General features: G+C 55.0%; 10 protein-coding genes across 10 annotated transcripts in view; 6 read left to right on the plus strand and 4 right to left on the minus strand.

Annotated features, from left to right (window-relative positions):
- Positions 1–1,981, minus strand: part of GUITHDRAFT_165175 (hypothetical protein) — a gene marked incomplete at its 5' end in the record, with an annotated part of 4,138 nt that extends 2,157 nt beyond the window's left edge. The window contains 3 exons of the mRNA XM_005825429.1: positions 52–99; positions 173–238; positions 284–1,981. Of these exons, the coding sequence (XP_005825486.1) occupies positions 52–99; positions 173–238; positions 284–1,981 (1,812 nt within the window). The remainder of the gene's footprint in view (positions 1–51; positions 100–172; positions 239–283) is intronic.
- A 1,286-nt stretch (positions 1,982–3,267) lies between these two features.
- On the minus strand, positions 3,268–4,020 carry GUITHDRAFT_144118 (hypothetical protein; the record flags this gene model as incomplete). Its single annotated transcript, XM_005825430.1, has 1 exon — positions 3,268–4,020. The coding sequence occupies one exon, from the start codon at positions 4,018–4,020 to the stop codon at positions 3,268–3,270; it is 753 nt and encodes a 250-aa protein (XP_005825487.1).
- Positions 4,021–5,569: 1,549 nt separating this feature from the next.
- GUITHDRAFT_154676 (hypothetical protein) lies at positions 5,570–5,969 on the plus strand. The gene has a single exon (XM_005825431.1). It carries the CDS (start codon positions 5,593–5,595, stop codon positions 5,776–5,778), a length of 186 nt encoding a protein of 61 aa, XP_005825488.1. The 5' UTR covers positions 5,570–5,592; the 3' UTR covers positions 5,779–5,969.
- A 481-nt stretch (positions 5,970–6,450) lies between these two features.
- On the minus strand, positions 6,451–7,882 carry GUITHDRAFT_144119 (hypothetical protein; the record flags this gene model as incomplete). The annotated part of the gene is made up of 5 exons (XM_005825432.1): positions 6,451–6,483; positions 6,536–7,096; positions 7,146–7,256; positions 7,279–7,695; positions 7,754–7,882. The coding sequence occupies 5 exons, from the start codon at positions 7,880–7,882 to the stop codon at positions 6,451–6,453; spliced, it is 1,251 nt and encodes a 416-aa protein (XP_005825489.1).
- Positions 7,883–8,924: 1,042 nt separating this feature from the next.
- GUITHDRAFT_115289 (hypothetical protein) lies at positions 8,925–9,872 on the plus strand (the record flags this gene model as incomplete). Its single annotated transcript, XM_005825433.1, has 1 exon — positions 8,925–9,872. The coding sequence occupies one exon, from the start codon at positions 8,925–8,927 to the stop codon at positions 9,870–9,872; it is 948 nt and encodes a 315-aa protein (XP_005825490.1).
- A 9-nt stretch (positions 9,873–9,881) lies between these two features.
- On the minus strand, positions 9,882–10,868 carry GUITHDRAFT_154678 (hypothetical protein; the record flags this gene model as incomplete). Its single annotated transcript, XM_005825434.1, has 5 exons — positions 9,882–10,034; positions 10,080–10,205; positions 10,347–10,413; positions 10,457–10,548; positions 10,596–10,868. The coding sequence occupies 5 exons, from the start codon at positions 10,866–10,868 to the stop codon at positions 9,933–9,935; spliced, it is 660 nt and encodes a 219-aa protein (XP_005825491.1). The 3' UTR covers positions 9,882–9,932.
- A 420-nt stretch (positions 10,869–11,288) lies between these two features.
- Positions 11,289–12,276, plus strand: GUITHDRAFT_154679 (hypothetical protein). The gene is made up of 3 exons (XM_005825435.1): positions 11,289–11,558; positions 11,603–11,798; positions 11,965–12,276. Exons 2-3 carry the CDS (start codon positions 11,712–11,714, stop codon positions 12,061–12,063), a joined length of 186 nt encoding a protein of 61 aa, XP_005825492.1. The 5' UTR covers positions 11,289–11,558; positions 11,603–11,711; the 3' UTR covers positions 12,064–12,276.
- A 1,488-nt stretch (positions 12,277–13,764) lies between these two features.
- Positions 13,765–16,160, plus strand: GUITHDRAFT_115291 (hypothetical protein; the record flags this gene model as incomplete). The annotated part of the gene is made up of 2 exons (XM_005825436.1): positions 13,765–14,211; positions 14,256–16,160. 2 exons carry the CDS (start codon positions 13,765–13,767, stop codon positions 16,158–16,160), a joined length of 2,352 nt encoding a protein of 783 aa, XP_005825493.1.
- A 1,452-nt stretch (positions 16,161–17,612) lies between these two features.
- On the plus strand, positions 17,613–17,978 carry GUITHDRAFT_115292 (hypothetical protein; the record flags this gene model as incomplete). The annotated part of the gene is made up of 1 exon (XM_005825437.1): positions 17,613–17,978. The coding sequence occupies one exon, from the start codon at positions 17,613–17,615 to the stop codon at positions 17,976–17,978; it is 366 nt and encodes a 121-aa protein (XP_005825494.1).
- A 28-nt stretch (positions 17,979–18,006) lies between these two features.
- Positions 18,007–18,258, plus strand: GUITHDRAFT_61322 (hypothetical protein; the record flags this gene model as incomplete). Its single annotated transcript, XM_005825438.1, has 1 exon — positions 18,007–18,258. A coding segment is annotated over one exon (252 nt), but the record flags the coding sequence as incomplete, so codon positions are not given.
- Between the last annotated feature and the right edge of the window lie 499 nt (positions 18,259–18,757).

Below are 18,757 nucleotides of genomic sequence, written 5' to 3' on the forward strand. Positions count from 1 at the left end.
GAGGAGAGAGGAGGAGGAGGAAGAGGAGGAAGAGGATATGATCATCATTACCCGGATCATTCGAAGGACTGGGCCGCTGAAACGGAAAGAGTCCACGGCCTGAAAAGAAATGAGCCAGGACGACAAGATCGAGGAGAGGAGAAGAGGAGGGGAGGAGGAGGCGGAGTCTCACCGACCCTACAAGCTTGAAAGCTTCTTCTGTGAACGAGTTGCTTCTCTTCAACCCGCTCATCGTCACCTGCCCGCTCGTCAGTGTCATCGGCAGAGGACGGGGCTGATGTACCTTGGGGCTGCAGCAGGTGGAGGAGGACGAGTTGGGTTGGAGAAGATGCGGGAGGAAGCTCGCAAGGATGTGATACACTCCCATCACGAGCAGCGACAGCACCAAGAACACTCCCATCCACCCCAGCACTCCCCACATGCTGCCGCTCCCTCCTGCCGCTCCCTCCCCCGTCCGCTGGCCCGTCAGCCGATGGCGCAGAGGATGCGAGGCCTTGGCTAGGATCATCCCCGGCGCCCAGTCGATCTCGACGCCTCCGATCTGCCCGAGCATGAGAATGTCGTAGTCCTCCGGCACGTGCAGCCCGTCCCGCAGGAGCACTTCGAGGTAGACGGCGCTGTAGCAGTACTTGTGCTCACTTCCCTTCCGCATCTGCGGGTACAGCCCCTTCTCCGTCACTTCCTCCCATGACAGGCTGCAGAAAGTCCTCGCTGCCTCCCTCAGAGCTCGGATGGTCACACCGTCATGCCTTCCCTCCCCTAGCCCTGCGTGTGGGTCTCCCTCCCCTCCGCTTTCCCTCCTCCTCCCGCCGGGCACCAGGTTGAGCGCGGCAGCAGTGTGACGGAAATGCTCGAAGGCCACCACGACCTTGGAGTGATTTCTCGTCCAGAAAGGAGGCTGATGTATCCCCGAGATCGCGCAAGGCTCCCGCTGGCATCCGTCTCCTCCTCCTCCTGCCTCCGACTGCATCTTGTCACGGAAGTGCGACAGGAAGTCCTGCATCCTCCTCCGACATCCCTCGTAGTCGCCCGACCCCCTCACGCTTGACTTCAGCCGCCCTCGGTAGTGATCCATGTACGCCATCCGCTCCTCGTCCTCGAACCCCTCGTGCGCGTACCCCTTGAGAAAGCAGGGCTCCTCCTCCTCCGCGGGAGGCGACAAGGAGTTGTACACTCGTCTCGCCTCGTCCTGTCCCAGCCCGAGGTAGCTGTGCGTGTACAGCGAGTACGTGTTGCCTCCTACCGTCACCGTGTGGAACGAGAGGTCGGCCCGGTCACGATCCGGCGACCCAGGGCTGAACTCGAACGTCACCTGCATCGACGCTCCTCCCACCTCCAGCGCCCCGACAGTTCCCTGCTGAGCATTGCGCATCCCCTGCAGTCTTCCAGCAAGGAAGTTGACGGACAGCCAGCCGTACACGCCCTCCTCCACCCCCGAGATCTCCTCGACATTGCTGGATTCGATCAGGAACGGGGAGTTCCTTCGCAGATGAGCCTCGCAGCTGGTCAGGATCTGACGAGCGACACTGCGGGGCAGGAGGCGAAGGCCGGCTGTTCCTGCGAGGATGAAAGGAGTGTCTTTCCACTTGGACTGAGGTACATTCTCCTTGGCAAACGCTATCAGGGCATCCAACGACGAGCCTGCAGCTGACGGGTTGCCGGCGAAGGAAGACAGTCCAGGCTCGGTCTTGAGCTTCTTGCAGGGAAGAGTGATGTTGGGGATGAGGTTGCTGCTTGCTGCCAGCGACTCCTGGTGGAACTTGAGAGGAACACTCCACAATAGCTTGAAGACATGCACACGGGACCCGCTGCTCCCCGCGTCCACCAGCACAACGTACGACACCAGCTCGTCGACGAGCTCGCTGCTCTTCAAGTCCCGCAAGGCCTTCCTGGGGAGCTCGTAGGGCTCCGACTCGTATCCTGCTGACGCGAAATGCAGGACGAGAAAGACCCACACTAGCGGCGCGATGCAATGTGACATCCCGCTACACCCGTTTGTCCGCATCAACAAGCGTAAGATGATGTCGCGACCTCCTTCAAACACGCAAGTGCAGAGACTCTCAGCGTCTTGTCTGCTCAGAAACGTTGAAGAAAAGAAAAACTCCCTGCTGTTGAACGCTGAACTTGATCACCTGTGCCGAAGATACTGGGCTACTGATTTGACCAAGTTCAGGTTTGGGGGCAAGAGCGAGGTCGGGGCAAGTGACCAGCAGCCTCTTGAGTGCGACAAAGGCTCCTGTCAAGGTCTGTCGCTTCCTGCTGGAGACTTGTGCTCCGATGACCTCGTCTGTTACGAGCCCTTGTGGATGAGCAGCCGGGCGGGTTGGGGGAGGAAGACAAACTTTGAAGCTCAGAGCGCATGATGGAAGCAGAGCTCCCCTGCTCGCATGGTAGATGTGCTGTGTGCTGTACTCTGCTCTGCTCTCTTTCTTCGCTCTGCTTCTCTCCTCCTCCTCCTCCTCCTCCTCCTCCTCCTACCTCCCCTTCTCAGCCATCGCGTGCATGCTCCAAACCGGCCCCCACCCCCACCCCCACCCTGAACACCTTGCTTGACCATCCCCTACCTACTCCATTCAAGGCAAAAGTACCCACCCTGTAGAGGATCCGGGTACCCCCCGTGACAGTTAGGATATTGTTTGGTTTACGGGTACATTTATGTCAAATCGAGAGGAAAAGAGGGGGTGGGGTAGTCAGGCGCTCACATTCGACTGCTCTGGGGAAACGACGGACGAATCATGTTGAAGGGATAAAGAGCGAGAGAGGAGGAGGTAGAGAGGAGGAGGTAGAGAGGAGGAGGTAGAGAGGAGGAGGTAGAGAGGAGGAGGTAGAGAGGAGGAGGGAGAGAGGAGGAGGTAGAGAGGAGGAGGTAGAGAGGAGGAGGGAGAGAGGAGGGAGAGAGGATGAGGGAGAGAGGAGGAGGTAGAGATGATGGTGGATGTAGGAGGGGAGTCGGGGTCATTGTTTCAGGATGGTTTAAAAGTGTCCGAGACTCCCTTGATGATTGAGAGATAAAGCAGGATGAGGACCATGAGCGGTTGGCGATAAGATGATGAATCGCAGTGCAGGGAATTGTGTGGCATGGTCGAAATCTCTCTATGTTGCTTCACTACTTACATCTCTGTTCCTCTACGAACTCTACGAGGCAAGGACAACCAAGAAAGCTCATTCGGACCCTCCCGCACTTACATCGTTCCTTACACCAACTCCAGCTTCTTGTTCCCTTGCCCCTTCTCACTGAGGCTGCCCAGTCCCCGCACAAGTTCACCCTCATCTCGCCATCGGCTCCACGCACCACTCGCTCACATCCTCCGGTATGTACACTTCGGCCATGCACAACCTGTCCGGCTGTCCCGGAAGCATCTCGGTCTCCTCCGTCAAGTCTTGAGCATCACACTCTGGTGACATCATGCTCCAGATATCTTCGTCCCAGCTCAACGATGCTGCTCTCTTCCTGCTCGTCTCCAGCAGGCAGCTCCCCGTCTCTGATGTCCCGAGAGGCGACTCAGACAAAGTCATCGCTGCCTCGCAGCGCCGCTGGGCCTGCTCGTTCTCTCCTGTCTCCGAGACCTCGGCCAGTCTCCCGCCTGCCAGCGTCTGCTGTGCGGCCTCTCCGTTGTCGTCCTTTCTGCTGACAGTCGACGCCTGCGCCTGGTCCTCGGGCTGCGTCTCGTGACTCCCCGCCATGTCCCTGGTATGCTTGGCCCACGACCTCCTGTCCCATATGTCCCGGACGGTCTTGGAGCTCACGCCGTAGCACTTGCCTACGACCTGGCTCTCCGCGAACTTGCTGCTTGCATCCGACACCCTGTCTTTGAAGATCTTACGCGCCACGTCGACGCTGAGCTTGCGCTGGCGCACCTTGCCCATGCAAGGAAGGGAAGTTGTAGGGTTGAGGGAGGCGGGGGCCCAGGCGAGGGCAGCAGGAGGAAGGTAGAGAGGATAGGCAACGATGTTAGATTTGGGCCGCTGAAGTAGCAGGGGCATGGAGCTAGGAGACATAAGGCTGACGGAATGCTCCATCGTGTAAGCACACTGGGGAGCGTGAGAGCGTGGCAGGGAGATGTACAGCAAGGGCGACGATATCGCAGTGAGCGGAGGAGGCGCAGGTCACAAGGAGGGAGGGGATGGCAGGTCGACGGTAGTGGAACGAAGGGGGTTCAGGACAGTACCGGTGGTAGGGAATGGATTTACCACCCACCCAATTGACCCGAATCCATTAATGGATCATTGAGACCGTGCGAGGTTGTCCAGTTGGTACCCCTCCCCCCCCCACCCCCCTCTCCGGAGGTCCTTCATGCATCGGTATCTCCCCGTAAATCTCCCGTAAATCTCCCGGCGCCTCCCGGCATCGCTGACGGACCCCCACCCCCTCTTTTCCCGGGTAATGCGCCCTCAATGCCATCATGGGATAGCTTGAAATCAGCACTTCCTGATTGTCTCGTACTGATTTTTAACTTAACTTTGAGTAAAGTCAGTACGAGCCCATGGGACAGATAAAACTACCGGGGCCCCGGGGGGGTACGGTCCCTAGCCCGGGCCGCCGGGCCCGAACTTCGGAACCGGGCGGGCCGTGGCGGAACTCGGAACCGTGGCAGCCGCGGCCGGCCGCCCGGCCGGGGGGCCGCCGCCGGCGGGAGTGTCTCAGTGAGCCCGTGACCGTGAATCGGAGGCTCAGCCGCCCGGCGGGGCCGCTTCCGAAGTTCCGGGCCCGGCACTACCGTACCGAGTCTGCGGCGCCGCCGCCGTCTTCGACGGTTGCCTGCTGAGTCGACGGTCAACAGCCCCGGCCCCGAGAGTCGAGGAGCCCGGCGCTCGGTCGGAGGATTGACCGTTTCGGAGTCCGATTCAAGTCAAGGACCAGGCTCCGTACTCCCGAGTCCGCCGGGGCCCCGGTCCGATCCGGCCCGGGCCCGGCCGCCGAAGTTTACCGTACGGCGGCGTAGTACTGCTGACGGACAGGGCGTCACCCTACAGCCCTTCCCACCGTTTGCCTTTCTAAACTCGCTGCACTGAGACTAGTAGTTTCAGGACCGGCCGGGCCGCGCCGGACGCACTGGGCCGGCGGGTCCATCAGTGTTGGCGGCGGCCGCGGGCCCGCCGCTCAGTGGCGGAGTCGGAACTTGATGGCAGGGCCCGGGCCTGCCAGGCCCGACAGTGACCCCGCAACTTCTAGCTCTTTTCAAGTTTGTACAGTACAAACTTTGGTACATAACTTTGAGTAAACTAAAACTAGATTCTTCCAACTATGAAACAAAACAGTAGGAGGCTACGAAATGTGGTACACAACTAAAAACATATAAGAAATTGAATAAGCTACTTTGAACCAAATTTATATTTAAAGATCATTTCGGTACAAAAAGGTTTTAAATATTGCAACTACCCATCCGGCTACCCCCTCCCTCCTACCCCAATCTCTTCTAATCCGAATCCGGTACCCCCCATTATTGAAAGACCACCGTCATTCCTGAATGATCAGAGTCTAATAGTACCGGTAGTCTGATAACCCCTACCCATCATTTTCAATTGCCCTCCACCCCTGCGTATTAATTAAATACCACATCGACACCACGTTCTCCTCTCCTCTGCGCGTGCATGGCTCCAGCCCTGCCCGCACCCCCCGGCTCTTCCTCCTTCCCCCATCTCCTCAACAAGAGCTTCTCCTCTGCTGTCAAGGTCACACGCACTGTCGTTCATTACGGATTCGTCCCCTTCGTTCTCTACCTCGGATTTCAGAGTGAGACCAAGCCTGGAGTGCTGCAGCTCTTCCTCCCGATCTAAGTGCTTGCGGTTGTTGAGCGCTCAGTAGGTGTTTGACTCACCTGTACCTCTTGTTTTTCTCTTCTCTGCCTCTACATCTCTATAGAAATGCCGCTCTACAACTTGACTGCAATTGCTCGTGCACAATTGTCAACGAATGATGTCCACTCAGTGCTCCGGAACCTTACTGGTGTGATTGTTGGCAAGAATGGGGTTGTTGCAAATATTCATAACTGGGGACTTCAGAATCTTGCTTATAGAATGAAGTCGAGACAAGATTTCCATACGCAGGGTCGTATTTTTCAAATGAAATTTGTCCTTTCTCCTGCAGCATTGCATGACTTGCAGTATGCGATGAAGATGGATGAAAGGCTTCTTCGGTGGATGTTGATGAAAGAAATGAACACCAGTGTTGTTAGTCTCGGCGCTGTTGAACTCTCTCGGCTTTCAAAGGCTGCGGAGGGCTTGGCTACTGAGTTGCAAAGTCCTGACACGAACGATGATGAAGCTTTCCTCAACCAAATCATGAATCGGGTTTACAAAGACTAGAAGCATTGTATCTTCCTGGTGAAATAAATCCTATTTGTCAAAGTTTTCATGCTTGTCCTCCACTCATAATCATATTCTTGAGACTCTACAGCGAAGCACTGTAACATTGAAAGGTTGATAGAACCGACTCTTTCAACACAAATATCAGACTTGAACGCTATAGATGTCATCAGAGTCCTGAAGGTAAAAGTCATCATGTATATGCCAGCAACATGAGATTTGAGCAGACCTTCTCGATAACCACTGGATAGTTGTCTTGTGCGTACTTCCATTCGTGCCGAGGATGGTTTGACCCCATCTGTCCGGCGGTGATGGTGGGGTGCATCATGACAGGCTCGGACTCGTAGATCCAAGGCGGCGACTCCACTGACGGACTAGACGCTCCCGGCACAGACCCAAGAGGTCTGAGCTGCATCGCCCCAGGCAGATGCGCAGTGGTGCCGTCAACTGCTTGAGGCTGCGTCATGTAGACCAGATTTCGCTGGGGAGCCTGTTGTGGCTCGTTGCCGAGGTAGCCATGGCCGGGCATCGGCTGGAAGTTCTGAGGCCTCAGGTTGCTGCTTGGCTGATGTTGGTAGGGCTGAGAAGGGGCAGGCGCTGCTGGTGGCATCTGTTGTTGGCTATCGTTCCCGTAAGCCGTGCGAGGCAGAGTCACTTCTCTCAGTTTTCCGTTCTGCCCCTGAAACCCAAGAGTCACCCATGAATTCCTCGGTCCTGGTATCTTGTGCTTGATGTGCGCAAGGCCGAGGCCCTGGACGTCTTGTCCGTCAATCTGAACGAGTACGTCGCCCTGCAGCTTGAGGTCAGCGAGTCAGCTTGCTGCGTCTCCAGCACCTGACCAGCTGGATCTGGCCTGACAGGTGAGCTGGTCCTCCAGCCACCAGTCTCTTGACAAACACAAACATCTTTCCCGTGCCAAAGTCTACCCGCTCACCGAACTTGATGCCCACCTGACAACACATCAGACCGCACCTTCAGGTCAAGCCATCGCCGCACCCCTCGGATCTCTGCAGGAGGGCTCATGACCGAGATCCTTGGAACTTCCTGCACGCCTAACACGCTTCGTCGCTCGAGGAGTTGTATGCTCGGAGCATGGCTCACTCGCTGACTCAGCACAGGTATCGCGTGCTGATGCACCACCCGCACGGGCCTGCTATAACTTGCAGCAGACGTTAGAGATGGCCCGCTGAGCTGCACGGGTGACAGCCGTTGCGAGCTCATCAGGTTTGCGTTCTGTGAGGAGAAGATGTTGTGATGGTTGGGTTGCGACGACATGGTGGACTGAAATGTCCTTTGATTCGGGTCAGATGAAGTGAGATGAGCGCTGACGGTTGAGTAGAATCCTTGGTTGGTCGTGTAGGAGGTCTGTGAGGTGGAGTATGCTGCATCCTGCGGAAGGTTCTTAGACAGAGGGTCTTGTGGCTATGCCTCCCTCAGAGAGACTCACTGCGTGATTGCTTGCGGTCTCATAATACCCGTAAGATCCGAACCGCTCTATGTGACGATCGTAACTTCGGTAGATCCTTCCTTCGAAGCTGCCTCCAAGGTTGGATGAGTAGTGATCAGCATCCAGCATTTGCGACTTCAAATTCATCAGAGTTGTTTCTTGATCCGATACCTGCTAACGAGCACGGTCAGATCCTTCAGGATTCGTACTGGTATACGGAGCATCAATTTTGCACAAGAAATGATAATTGTTGTTGAATCACAGTAGCGTAGCGTGATCCCGGTTTCTTACTCTCTCTTCCCTCACTGTGAAATCCCTAAAACTTGCGGAAACCTGCTAACGATTCTCAGCCTTCCTCTGGTATTACTAGTAGTAATGAGTGTAGACAACACTCCAGATACACTGATCATCGGAGGGGAGAGAGAGGAAGCGACATGGTCGGCGGCTGAGTCCGCATGTCATGCTCATGCAGCGCAGCTCGCATGCTGCGTCGGCAGCCTCCTCGCGCAGGGCCGCTAGCGGTAGCATCATGGGACGCTCGGAGCCTCTCGTCGGAGGCGCGTCGACTCTCAAGCGTCAACTTCGCCCAAGTCAACTGTGAGAGAGAAAGGCTGCTGCCCCCCCTCTGTCATAAGATGATCTCCGAGGCGGGTTTGTCAAATGGGAATAATAAGCAAAAACACTGAAGATGATTACAGGGCAGGAAAGGCAGGAGGCCAGTTGAGCAGAGCAAGCACAGTAGTTCTCCTCTGTCTTCCCTTCTCTTCCTCTCTTCTCCTCCATCCCTCTCTTCTCCTCTTCCCTTCTCTTCCTCTCTTCTCCTCCATCCCTCTGCTCTCCTCTTCCCTTCTCTTCCTCTCTTCTCCTCCATCCCTCTGCTCTCCTCTTCCCTTCTCTTCCTCTCTCCTCTTCAACTCCTCTCCTGTCTTCCTCTCTTTTTCACTTCTTCGCTTCTTCGCTTCTCCACTTTTCCTCCGGTCCTTTGTTTGACTCTGTTCTGTGCCTCTGCTCTGCCCATATTTCTCCTCGTCGTGCTTCTCCTCTCCATCGACACGTCCTCAGGTCGTGTGATTCAGCTCGGCCACTCGCCTCTTCCTGCACGACCTCTTGCTATAAAACAGGTCCTCGCATGGCATAGTCGCCATTGCGTGACCTGCAGCAACAGCCTACGATGATGTCACCAGCACTCCTCTTCGCTTCTGTTCTCGTTCCAGCGCTGGCAGCGTACGTCTGTTTGCTGCTCCTCTGGTCTCAATCTCCCGCATCTCCCTGCCATGGCCTCGAACCTCCTGTCATCATATCGCACCGAGGGTACAAGCGCGGCATGTTTTCGAGCTCGAGGCAATCTATCGAAGCGCTGCAGCAGCAAGGCGTCTGTCGGTTTGACCTCGATGTGAGCAGGGCTAGCGAGGGAGAGCTCTACATAGGCCACCCGACAGAGATGAAGAAAATCCTTGCAGTCTCTGAACTCGAGCTGCAGGACTTGACTATGGCTCAGATTCAGCGAGCAAGCAACGGGTCCGTTGTTCCTCTCTCAGAGGCTGTCAAGCTCGTGCTCGGCTCCCCGTGCCCTGCCTCAGTGGACATGATCAGGCTTCCTCTCCGCCTCTTGCTGGAGCCTAAGGGCAACGCAGTTACCCAGGACGCATTGCACAAGCTGGTGGCTGTGCTCGCAGAGATCTCGCCCCCTCCTGCCCCTGGCTCTGTCGGCATCTGGTTGCAAGACAGCAAGCTTGCCAAAGAGACGAGTGACGATTTGCGGCAGAAAGGTTTGAAGGGAGTTCTGTTTCTGTACTCCCTCAAGAACCAGTCACCCCCCAACTCCTCCTCCCCGCCCACGTCGTCATCGATCCGACAAGATTTCCCATGGGATGGTGTCGGGCCTGCGTCTTCGCTTCTCAACCCTGCGATGGCCGAGGAGGCGAGCAAGACAGGACAGATGATCGTCAGCTGGACAGTGGACGAGGTGGAGGAGGCATGCAGATGCCTGCGGAGCAACGCGAGTGCGATAGTGAGCAACGAGCCCAATGCCATCATGAGCCAGTGGTGCAAGATGAGCGCGTCCTCGCCCGTGTGCCAAGAGCATGAAAGGCTCAAAGGGGAGGAACAGAGAGGGTAAAGAGACGTTACGTTGAGCAAGAAACAATAAAGGAAGACGCCATACACAACCATCGCACTCTCATACACCTTGTTGAGACCATCGCAGGTCACGAGGGTCCCGTCGCTCGGGCTCGAACATCCTTTCCTCCTCTCTTGCAAACTTCTCCGGCATCGGGATCACCTGCTCTCCGCTCACTCCTTGCAACCTCACAACAACAACCCTCACCATCTCGCTGAAGGCTCTTGCTTGCGACAAGTCCGACGCCACTTTCTCCGTCAGACTTGCTATCACTTGAGGGTGAGAATCGATGAAAATTTTCCTCTCGTCGTCCTTGTACAACGTGACTATCATCTGATAAACCATGCAACCGTCATCGTTATCATAGTCGCCATCGTTACCAGCATCATCACCATCATAATCGTCATAAACATGATCATACTCATCATCATAACTCAGCAGCAGCAGCAGCAGGACAGTGACAAGGCCCCTCACCAGGAAGGAGGCTCCAAAGAGAAGCATCCAGAAGGCAGAGCCGTAGGACAAGATCCAGCCCGTAGGGCTGAGACAAGGTGAGGACGTCGATCCCACCCATCATCCTGTACCTCGAGTCTTCGGAGTCGTACTCGGCCACGAAAGGATGCGTCAGGGCTACAGAGATGAGCGGGCAGAGAGAAACGATGAGCTCCATGATAGCCTGCGTGTCTCCTTCACTTCCATCACCTCGATCAGAACCCCACACACCGTTACCACCACTGACGAAACGTGCTCGGCGTGAGGATACGACAAGTCAGTGGTGACTTGCTGAGTGAAAAACACGAGGGGCGCTGCAAAGAGGAACACAGCTCCTCCCACCAAAGCCAGCCCGAGCTCGTGAGTCCTGCCCAGCACCATGACGAAGATGAAGATGAAGAAGGCGGTCCCGCCGATGGCCACTAGGATGGGCTGCTTGTATCGCCCGCTGTTGGGTAGGTCGAGAACGTTTCCCTTGACCACAAAAAGCCCGACGATCCCCATGGGCCCTAGCAGACACAGGACGTGTCCTGCTTGCAGAGGCGTGTAGTTGTGGGGAGGGAGGCTGAGCAGATAAGGTAGGAGCATAAAGAAGGAGAAGATGCCGCCCATGGCCAGCCCAAGAGCAATCACAACATACATGAGCTTCTTGTTCTGCACAAGCTCAGAAAACGACATGGTCGTCTCGCTAGAGGAGCGATAGCGATACAGCAGACTCTCATCTCTCTCGGGCCCGCTGCTCGGGACCATGCCGGCTCGAACCCCAATCACCGCAGCCGAGAGCCCCGTCGCCAAGATCGCTCGCCACAGCAAGAACGATCCCAAGTGCTTGCCTTGACCGTCTCCTCCCACCATGGGAGGAACAGCGAGGAAGGCAAACGAAGACCCGAGCAGGACGCTGCACACCCAAAGGGTATGGGTCCAGGCATGCTTGTCGACGGATATCCAGAAAGCGCAGAGCTTTGCTGGTGTGCCAGAAAGAAAGGCGATGGTGACGCCGACAAACAGCTGGCCGAGAGCAAGGTACTCCAGCGGAGACCCGTAATGCGAGCACGAGGCAATCCAGCACCCAAGAGCGAGGCACAGACTTGCCCACGCCAGCACGTCCCACAGTGGGCTGCTCTGCACGAAGTTGTTGACGACTAGAGTTGTGACGGCGGAGAACAGCAAGGGCGCGGCATTGAGGAAGCAAACCTACAGGAACTGTGAGGACCTCACGAGCCCCTCTTACGCCGCACCTGGAAGGAGCTAAAACCTATGGACGACCTCAAAGATTGAAAGAGCGGGACAAGGGAGAGCGCGGTGGCTGCAGCTGCGAATGCTAAGAGACAAGAAACGAGGAGAATGATGGTTTGGCTGAACTCTGACGCGGGCTCAATGGGGATTGGTGTCTTGGGTGCAAGAATAGCCGTCGACAATGTTTCGCGAAGAGCCCTGCAAAAGAATCACCCGCATAACGAAACCGAGAAGGCTCAAAACAAGCTAAACGAGTTAAAAACAAGGCATTCAAGCTATCATGAAGAGGGGAGAGGAGAGGGAGAAGAGCTCAAAAGAGTCCAAGCAAGAGGTAGTACAGAAGAGAAAAAACAACGAGGATTACGTCAACGCGTCGTCGTCAGTTCTCCGTCGCTTTGGGCTCTCGAGCAGCTTGAGTCTCTCTTCTGCTGAAACCCCTGCAAGTGTGTCCATTGATCCATAAGCCGAAGATTCACCCTGGCCCTTCAAACGGACCATTCTGCCTTCTCGTCAAGGTTAACTGTAGTAGAGCTCAACGAGGAGTGCAAAGCCAGCGATCTTGGAGTTTCAAAGACTTGGTTTGACGTGCTCTCTATGAGCCCAGCAGCAACTTGGAAGGTCAAGTTTGATAGATGTCGTCCTCCTCTCCTCGCCGGCCTCTCTCTCCCTCAGCCTCCTCCCCTCTCTCAGACCTCCGTCCCTGGCATTGTCGATGCTCCTATATCCGGGTGTTTCAGTTATGAACAGTTACAGGACACAGCCTAGTCGCCGGCCGGCCGCCGGCCCGGACCGTACGGCGGACGCCGCGCGCCGGCCCGGCGGGCCCCGCCGGTGGCCGGCTGGCCCGCGGCCGGTGGCCGGCTGGCCCGGCCGGGCACTCAGTGCCGTCGCCGCCGGCACACTCCCGGACTCTCTCACTGTGACTCCGGGAGGGACAGGCCGCCGCTGTGCCACAGGCCGGGCGGCCCCCGGCACCGCTGGCCGGGCCGCGGGCCGCCCCTTGACAGCGGCCCAGTGTCGGACTCGGTCCGATCAATATAACTTGAAAGCTGGGCCGTACAAGTCCGGCCGCCGCGCGGAGCCTCAGCAGTGAGTCCCGTGTAAACAAGCTTGAACATCGGCAGTGTACCAATCTCTTATCACCTCTGTTAGTCAAAAGTTCTCTGCGTCCTGATATTATGTGCCAGCCCGGCTCCATCTTTACTCAAAGTTAAGGCCCACTGCCAGTAAAAATCAGAGCCAGCCACTGCGGCCCCGCCGGGCCCGTTCAGGCCCGGCCCTAGTATACTACCGGCCGGGCGCTCCGACTCAGCGGCCGGGCCGGCCTGGGGGACGAGACGCATTCGATTGAATTCGGTTGAAATCTCGTTATCCGCCCTCTCTCGCTGACCTCACTTGTACCCCATGTACCCCTCCTCTCCCCTCAACAAGAGCTCATGATATGGGGGTAGGGTGTGAGAAGTCGCATTTTTAAATTGTTTTAAAAGCACTTTTGCGACCAGGTGAGGAAAATGCATTGAGGGTCGGGGGCAGGAGAGGGAAGGCAGGGTGGGATGGGAGGGAGAGAGAGCAGGTACTGGAGACGAGAGGAGGTAGTAATCATACCTAACACACAAGACACAAGTGACCTCAGCTAGTTGAAGGGTTGAGGAGTTGGTTCTGGGTTGTTGCAGTGACACTTTTGTCATTTTTTGAGGAATGTGGAACGAGCTTGAAAGAAGGGAAATGAAATGACGAGATCGTTTGAAGTTCTAGAGAGATTGAGCGAACAGATTGAGTTAAAACAGGTGCAAGAGATAGAAGGTTCTGATCAAATGTGTACAACTGAAGGGAAGAGAGGAAAGAAGTGGTTGTTTGAATTTGAAATGACTTGGATGGCGAGTGGATGTGGATGAAGGGGGCAGCGAGATTATTCATCAGCACACCGTGCATTTATCATAATGCGATTGATTGCAACGATGACACAAACACCTCAACATGTTCTGAGATGATATGGGATGCGATTCTTGGTTGATTCATCACGCAGATTTCGTTTGATGCGAATACCAAGACAGACCTCGATCGGGGATACGGAGTCAAGATAATTCACCCCCAACGTCCGACATAAGCTCAGTTTCACCTGAAGTCAGCTCGAAGCACGCTCAGAAACCAATCTCAGACGCAGATGCAAACGCACGGAAGCATTCAGCTTGTTCCGGTGCAAGGGGATGTCAGAGTCTTCTCGCGACTAACAGATGCTCTGCATTGCGCTGGTTCGGGCGATACCGTCAAGATTCAGCCCGGCAAGTACGTGTTGGATGGACCTCTTGCCATAACACAAAAGAATCTCTCTATTGAAGCCTCCGAGGCCAATGTATATCCTCCTGCTGCCTCTGCAGATCACCCAAGGCCCATCCTCACAGTCGAGGCTAGTGGGGTGAAGATTGTTGGGCTCCATTTCTTTGGGTCAGACAGAAAGAGAAAGAAAGATCCTCAAGGAGAGTTGAATGTCTGCGTTGCTGTCTATGAAGGAGACGCGCACTTTGAGTCATGTAGCGTGTCGGATTGGAATGGGGCAGGCATGCTCTTGACAGGATCGAGTTGTCCGCACATCTCAAATTGTACATTTCATGTAAGAAAAGAATTGAGTTGGCGTTGACCTGATTGGAATGTTAGGGTTGTGTTGCTCCAGCATTGGTTCTCATTGGTCAAGTGAATCCAACTGTTGTGAAATGCTTGTTTCAAAACAACCAAAGCTACGACGTTGTTTGCAAAAACGAGGTACGAGGATGTTTTGAGTCCAACAGATTTTTGAATTGCAATCGGAACTCAATCCTCGGTAATCTTATTTTCAAGTCTTCCTATGCTAACAAAGCTGAAGGTATGGACAAGAGCACAACTGTTTTCAAGGACAACCATTTCGCCGCAAGTTTTCACAGCGCATTTCTCATTCAGGGGAACAGCACTTGTGTCATCCAACAAAACTCAATAGTGGGAAGTCAGCAACATCAAATCCAAGTTATCCAGCATTCAAACCCGAAAGTGCTCTCTAACATGATCATCGGAGGCGAAGCAGGTGGAATTTTTGTTCAGGACAACGCGTCTGGCTCTTTTGTGAGCAACACGATCCAAGGAAATCAAGCCTACGGAATTTTTGTAATGGGAAAGTCACAGTCAATCTATCTAAACAACAAAGTATTGAATAACCGCCTTGGTGGAGTTTTTATCGGCGATGCAAGCCAACCAACACTAGACTCCAACAGCGTACGCAACAACGGTCATCACGGAGTTTTTATCAGTGGTCATAGTGCTCCTTTGCTGCAGGAAAATTTCATCCTTGAGAATCAGCTCTTCGGTTGTCAGGCGGAGGGAGCGGCAAGACCTTGTTTGCAGCTCAACACTGTTGCAGGAAACTTGAAGGGAGGAGTCTGCTTGGCTGGAAGTTCGTCCTCCTCCTTGTCTCACAATACTGTGAACATTGGCAGCACGCAGATGAAGCAACCGCTGGGAGTGTTGGTGCGGGACCGCGCCATTGCAGCCTTGCACGACAACAAGATCCACGAGAACGTGTCGTGCAACGTGGTGTTCAGAGATGATAGCTGCGGGAGTCTTGACAAAAATGAGATCTGGGGCTGTGCATCAGGAGGCGTGATGATCCAAAGTCAGGCACAGGTAAGAATGACGGGTAACCTTGTAAGAGACAACGGACTGTGCAACCTTGGGATTATGGAGCATGCGTCCATCTTCTGTGAGAAGAATGTCATGCAAGATTCGCAAGACTTTGGGATCCTTGTGCTGGGGCACTCCAAAGCGTTGATGCGATACAACATGATATCAGGCAACAAGAAGGGAGGCGTGCACTGCTCGGGCAAGAGCGAAGCGTACATCCTGCACAACAGAATCTGTCTCAGCAGAGGGAGTGGAATCCTTCTTTGCGAGAAAGTCAGGGTGCTGATCGAGAGCAACCTGATCCATGGGAACCTCGAAGCTGGACTCCTGGTGAAGAGGAAGTGTCATGTGGACATCTTGTCAAACGTGGTGGAGACTTTGAGTGCCCCTGGATCATGTGCTATTACGATCTCGGACCTCTCCCATGGGCGAGTTGTGGGCAACATATTTCAGGTTGGAAAGTGCAACAACGTCCTCCCTGACAGTATCCATGAATCCTCAAACGCCTTTGTGATGCCCAAAAACTCCATCAATCTCGTGGAGCAAGCTTCGTTTCTCTGCGAGGACAAGGATGGTACATACCTGCTGGTTCAGGGACCCAGCTCCACATGTCTTGCTGTTCGTGACCGAGGAATCCCGAATTGTGTGGAACCCGACGCTTTCTTGAAGAACCTGATGACATGCGACAACGAACAAGGAGGCACAGCCGGTCTCTGCAATCATATTCGCTTGTCGAAGAACAGGTCACCTTTCTTGTGCTCCAAAGTTATCGGTCTTCTGATCAACGTCTTCAGGGATGAGATAGAAAGTCAGAGAGCAAGTGCGCCCGTCCGCCCTGGCATCCATTCAGGATCCAAGAGTTCGGATCAGCCCTGGCAACCGCACGCCAGCATGCTCCATCCTGTAATCTAGAAGTTGTGAAGATGTGAACTAGCTAGAAATTTGAACGTGAAGAACGTGTGGACGAGGTGCGTGAAAGACCGTCGGCACAGGAGCAGCGGCGTGACTCAGTGACGCGGGAAGCGTGAGAAGAGGATCCGCGTGAAGAACAAGGAGGGAGAGCAGGGTAGGAGGAAGAGTGAGGGAGAGGAGTGAGTGAGTGAGTGAGTGAGTGAGGGAGGGAGAGCAGGGTAGGAGGGAGAGTGAGGGAGAGCTGGGTAGGAGGAAGGGGCTCTAAGCGATATGGACGATGAGGTACTTGCAGAGTAGCCACCATCTCGTTCTTGTTCTACGAAGAAATTTTGACGAGGTACATCAAAAGGCTGAAAAAGGGGGGTGGAGGGGTCGCCGTCGAAATTAACAGGGAGGGGGTACATTTTATGACGTCTCATAGGGTGGGTACTAGTGCATAGAGTGTTAGGGGTACTCAGGATGGCATCAGCAGATGATTGAGGGGGTACGAGAACAGAATTGAGGGGGTACAGGGTGTTGTTTTCCTTAGATTTTCAACAGGGTAAAAATAGGGGTACTTGTCTGGAGTTTGAAGGGTAGAGGGTATTTACAAGGGGGTTCATTGGTGATTCAGGGTGGGTAGTACAGGTGAGGGAAAGGGTGGGGTCATGATCTATTAAAATTAAAAAATTATCTGTTTTACTAACAGAATGCAAGCGAGCACCATGTAGCAGGAGGCAGGAGGAGGAGGAGAAGGAGGAGAGGAGGGAGGAGACACGCATGCGGTGGAGAAGAATGAGAATCTTCTCGTGACATTGACTGCAATGAAGGCAATCATAGGGGAAACATTCACCGAAGAGGTGGAGGATTTGATAGGATAGGAAGAGGCTTGACAGGATGCGATAGCACAGGACATCACTGGATTGGATTGGATTGGATTGGATTGGATTGGATTGGATTGGATTGGATTGGATTGGATTGGATTGGATTGGATAGATTTGGATGGGATAAAATTGCACATTAATGCTGGTGAGGGGAGATGTAGCAAGGAGGGTAGAATAGCAACAACCTGTTGGAGGAGATGAGGAAACTAGTGTGATGGTGAGAAGTTGAGTAGGAAGAAAGGGATGAAATCACAATGGAGTAGAATCGATAAACGAACTGCCTCTGTGCTGTAGTCTGACTAGCATGGTGCAAGTGCATTTGAGTGTACTGATGTTTCAAAGCAGCTACAGGAACGAAGCCTGATCGAGGTCTGCGACTTTCGTCATTCATGGGAGGGGAATCATGGGGGAGAGGTTGAGTTGTCAGAGAGTCAGGTCGGATGTTCTCAGGAAGGAGAGGCTGAACTGAGCAGCAGAACGGATTGTCGCCTCGCTCTACAGCCTGACCTTACCGGGTCAGCTATGAGGGGGGAGAACCAGTTGTGATAGTTCCTTGTGGGAGCTCTCGTTCCTCCTCTGCTCCGTTGCCATGCGTGTTGTCAAACAAGCTCTGCAAGCTCTTCTCCTCCTCTCCTTGAGCTGCTCCTGCTTGGCGTTGGACGAGTGGGATGCAGATATCAGGGAAGGGATTCAGCTGCACAAGAAGTACAACCACCGCAGAGCCATGCGGGTCATCCTCGAGAGCGCCAAGAAGGTCCCTCAGAACCAGAAAGAGATCGCCTACTGGCTCATGGAGGAAGCACACCAGCTTCTTCAGGGTGAGGTCAGGGACGAGGTCGGAGCTCGAGGCCTACTGGACAGCGCCATGTCGGTGGCGCTGCTTGTGATGGACGCTGAGACGATCTACACAGTGGCCAACGTGTTCTGCTGGCAGGAGGCCTGCAGCAGGCTCTAGATGGCTACAAGCAGGTCCAGAAGCTCTACCCCAGCTCGCCTCCGCCTACCACCAGATCGGGTTGACGCTGTCGCGGATGAATCGGCTGGAGGAGGCGTTCGAGGCGTACAACGGCGCGATCGAGCTGCTGCCCTCATACGCCATCACCTACAACAACATCGGCGTCCTGCTCTCCAAGATGGGCAGGGTAGAAGAGGCCCTGGCGCACTACGAAGCTGCGTTCAGCATTGACGACAACTATGCGGATGCAAAGAACAACATCGCGGCAGCTAAGCTTCAGCTGGAGGCGAAAGAGAGGGAGGCGGCGGTGAAGAAGCTTGACAGCGGCCTCTTTGACCTGCCGGCTGAGGACGCGACGGACGAGAAGGTGACGACGGCGCTCAGGAAGCTGATCCAAGATGCTGAGGCGAGGAGGAAGCGAGCCCCGACCGGAGTGCTGGATGAGGACCTGAAAGTCGCCCTGTCTAATGCCCTCCCCATCGTTAGGAAGAGCTCTGATCCTCATGCTCTGTTTGCCCTTGGAACCGTGCTGTACGAGCTCGGAGCCTTCTGGGAAGCTGTGAGCGAGGGAGGCGGGGAAAGAGGAGGAGAGAGAGAAATAGAGAGACAGAGTGGAAGAGGAGGGAGGGGAGAGGGAGGGAGGGGAGGAGGGAGGGGAGGGAGGGGAGGGAGGGGGGAGGGGGGAGGGAGGGGAGGGGGGAGGGGAGGGAGGGGAAGGAGGGGAGGGAGGGGAGGGGAGGGAGGGAGGGAGGGGAGGGGAGGGGAGGAGGGAGGGGAGG

Source organism: Guillardia theta (genome assembly GCF_000315625.1).
Source record: "Guillardia theta CCMP2712 unplaced genomic scaffold GUITHscaffold_83, whole genome shotgun sequence".
Lineage (NCBI taxonomy): Eukaryota > Cryptophyceae > Pyrenomonadales > Geminigeraceae > Guillardia > Guillardia theta.